At 60.8% G+C, this 3,484-nt stretch overlaps 1 protein-coding gene across 1 annotated transcript in view; it reads left to right on the top strand.

Annotated features, from left to right (window-relative positions):
* Positions 1–460: 460 nt before the first annotated feature.
* The window catches only part of SDRG_08222 (hypothetical protein), a gene marked incomplete at both ends in the record, with an annotated part of 3,801 nt that continues 777 nt past the window's right edge, over positions 461–3,484 (top strand). Inside the window, one exon of the mRNA XM_008614094.1 lies at positions 461–3,463. Coding sequence (XP_008612316.1) covers positions 461–3,463 — 3,003 coding nt within the window. The remainder of the gene's footprint in view (positions 3,464–3,484) is intronic.

Below are 3,484 nucleotides of genomic sequence, written 5' to 3'. Positions count from 1 at the left end.
CTCGAGACTGAGCTTCCAATGACGGCCTCCTTCGGTCGTCCAAAGAGGCTTTGCGAGTACCCGTTTGAGGACGTACTTTGACACGAGCGAGTCGCGGCGCTCGAAGTGCTGGAACTTGACATCGTGAATGTGAATGACCGGTCGAGGTTGGCGTCGTGGCCTGTGCTGCGCGCCGTGGTCGATGGCGGCAAGACGAACGTTTCAGTCCGGCGAACCTTTGCAGAGCGCCAATTGGCTGATATCAGCTCATTTCGAGCAAAACGATTGGCTTTCGTGTTGTGTCAACATCGGACAGAAGTAGCTCTGGCGATGCGCTCGCCAACATGCAGCTGCACGTGGAGAGGCATCCAGCGGTTGCAACGAAGGAACTGTCCGTGTGACGTAGCGCGTTTGACTCGAGTGTTTGAGGATAATTCTCTCAAATCTATGGCACCGGCGCCGCCCTCGTTTGGAACGATTCATGCCAGACGAGACAAGCCATTTTCGGGTTTTGGATCTGCCGAGCGCAATGGCTCCGGCGGTGCAGTGGAAGACCAAGGTGGAGTATTTTGCGCAGTATCGGCAACTCATGGGCCATTGTCGCATGACCAAAACGTTCAAGGTGCCGGACGACGACGAGTGGCCCGAGGCCATGCGCCAGTATACCATCGGCGCTGCGGCGCACCATTTTCGTACTTTAGCGCTGACGCACGAGTCGGAATGCTTCGAGCAACTCGATGAGCTCGGGTTCCCGTGGTCGCTGGACCCAAACCATTTCAGGATGCCCGTTTTCGAGGCAGCGACGACCGGAGTCGTCCCGCGGTTTAAGAAGCATACCACGTCGGTCCTGCTTGAATGGCTTGTCCAGGCGCTCCAGACGTACCGCATTCGCTACGGTCATCTCGACGTACCCGCCACGTTTGCTGTGCCGCTTGAGGATGCGTGGCGGCCCGAGCTGGCCAATGTGGCTCTGGCGTACGCGCCGCGCGTGCTCCGCAGCCACTTTTATTGGCTCGCGTCCAACGACGCCGTCTGCTTGCGCGATCTTGGCCTTTGCACCGATCGGTTGACGTGGCCTCGCGCCCTGCGCCTCCTCTCGTGCTTCAAGAACAACGTCGGCGGCCGTAGTGTGCCCCGCGACTTTTGTGTGCCTCCGGACGCCGCGTGGCCAGCAGAGTTTCGTGGGTTTGAACTGGGCCAACAGGTGTGGTACCTCGGCATCAAGTACGACGTGCTGCCCGAGGACAAGCGTCTCGCGATCGACGAGCTGCAGTTGGTGTTCGACTCGCCAACGACGTGGGCGCGCACGGTCCGCGGCCTTTGTCACCACGCTCACGTCCACAAGGCAACGTCGGTGCCGGACGATTTCGAGGTCCCGCGCACGTCCGATTGGCCATCAGACCTCCACGGTTTGCACCTCGGGCAGCTCTACCAGCAACTCACGCATGCAATGGCGCTGCGCCTCTTGCCGCCGACAACAAAAGTGGACGTCGACGCGATTCTCGCTGCCGGAGCGGTTCGCACCGACGTTGACCTGCCACCGCGAGGGCTCTTGCCACTGGCCTCGCAGCGGCACGATCGCGCAGCTCTGTACGCCGGCATGCCGCTGGCCACTCGGCAGGCATGGATGGTCGTCGTGGAAGCGCTGGAGACATTTCTTCAACTCTTTGGGCACATCGACGTGCCGGTCGCCTTTGTTGTGCCGACGACCGCATCGTGGCCGTGGCCGCTCGCTAGTCGAGGGCTTGAGCTTGGGGCAATCACCGACTCGCTTCGGACGGTGGCGCTCGACCCGATGCAGAAGGCCTCCTTGGACGCGCTGGGCTTTGAGCTCGTCACACGCCACGATGCCACAAGCTCGGTCACTGAGGCAGCTGCCAACATTGAGAGCGACGACAAGCAACTCTACGGCCTCGCGATCCATCGACGCGTCAAGAAGTCGGCCAAGGTGATCCAGGGCTATGTCATTGCAGCTGACCCGCAAAAGTGGCCGGAGATGCTCCATGGTTTTAAACTCGGCGCCTGCAGCCATAGTATTCGATATCAAGACCGCGTTTTGAACGATGCGTTTGAAGCCAAGCTCAAGACCATTGGCTTTACGTGGCCATGCAACACGCCGAGCGCACGCTGCGTGAAGCGCACGACGGTCATGCAGGGTCTCACGCAGCGCCACGCTTTCCACGTGCACACGGTCGAACTCGCGACGTTGGTGGCGGCGTTGGAAACGTACGATTCCGAAGTCGGGCCTTTGGGTGCCATGGAAGACAACTTTGCGGTGCCCCACGAAGACGAGGCGTGGCCGGTCGGCTCCGGTGGCATCGTACTCTCTCGCGTGCTTCCGGCTTTGCGGTACCACTGGTTTGAGCTCGAACCGAACGCAGAAAAATGTCTTCGGAAGCTGGGGCTTTTCGCCGACATCCCGCCCTTCAACGACTTTGTCAAGCTTGTCGCTCGCTTTACCCGCCGCGATGAGACGACGACCATTCCGTTTGATTACATCGTCCCAAGTGAGCCGCCGCGGTCGTCGTCGCCGTGGCGTGGCGCGCCGCTCGGCGAGCTCGCGTGGACGCTCGGCCTGCGCAAGGAATGCTGGAACAAGGCGCAAACGCGTCAACTGAACAAGATCAAATTCGAGTTCAACACGCCTGCTACGTGGGCGCGTGTCGTTCGAGGGCTGGAGACTTACTGCTCGATCGTGGGCTCCATCGACGTGCCCGAATCGTACATTGTGCCTCACACACCCGAATGGCCCGACGACTTGCACGGCATGCGGCTCGGGCATTGCGTCAAGTTTCTCATGGCGGCACGGTACATGCTCATGCTCCCGGGAGACACCGACAACGCCGTGAAGGCACTCGCTGCCCAGGTTGTTTGCGCACCGCTGCAATGGAAGGAACTCGTGCTAAAAAACGCCCAGGTGCAGTGTCGGCCGTACACTGCATCTGCTGCAGCCTTGCCGAATGACGGCGTTGACGTCGGCATCCACCGACGTTCTTCGGAGCCCCCGGCAAGCCAACCCGTGTCGTCTTTGGTGTCCGATCCTCTCGACCGTTCCTCAGTGGTCCAGTGCGACGACGATGCTGCCGCTATCGTGAACGACAATGAACGCATTGCCGACGGCGAAGGCGAGAACGACGGCGTGGCTACCTGGCAGACTCACGACCGCGAGAACACGTCCTCGGGTGGTGACATCCTTGCCCGAGCAACACGGCAACCGCCCATGGTCGGCGTTCCTTCAATCGACGACGGTGATGACGTGTCGTTGCGGTGTGCCGTCCACGCCTCGACGGCTCGACAAGATACGAGCTCCCGTGACGATGACGCCGACTCTGGCTCGATGCGCGCCCTCCACCTCGAAGCACCCCAGATTGATGACGATGTGGACACGGGCTACGCTTTCGACTACGACCAAGTATGCGACGACGTCGGGGACCTACCTCGGCACCAGATCGACGTCAACGCTATCGACGAGGCGCGCTTTGCTGTCTCTTCAATCGACGACGGC

Source organism: Saprolegnia diclina (genome assembly GCF_000281045.1).
Source record: "Saprolegnia diclina VS20 unplaced genomic scaffold supercont1.25, whole genome shotgun sequence".
NCBI classification, from domain to species: domain Eukaryota; phylum Oomycota; class Saprolegniomycetes; order Saprolegniales; family Saprolegniaceae; genus Saprolegnia; species Saprolegnia diclina.
Note: the sequence above shows the minus strand (reverse complement) of the source record. Positions and strands in the feature narration are given on the sequence as shown.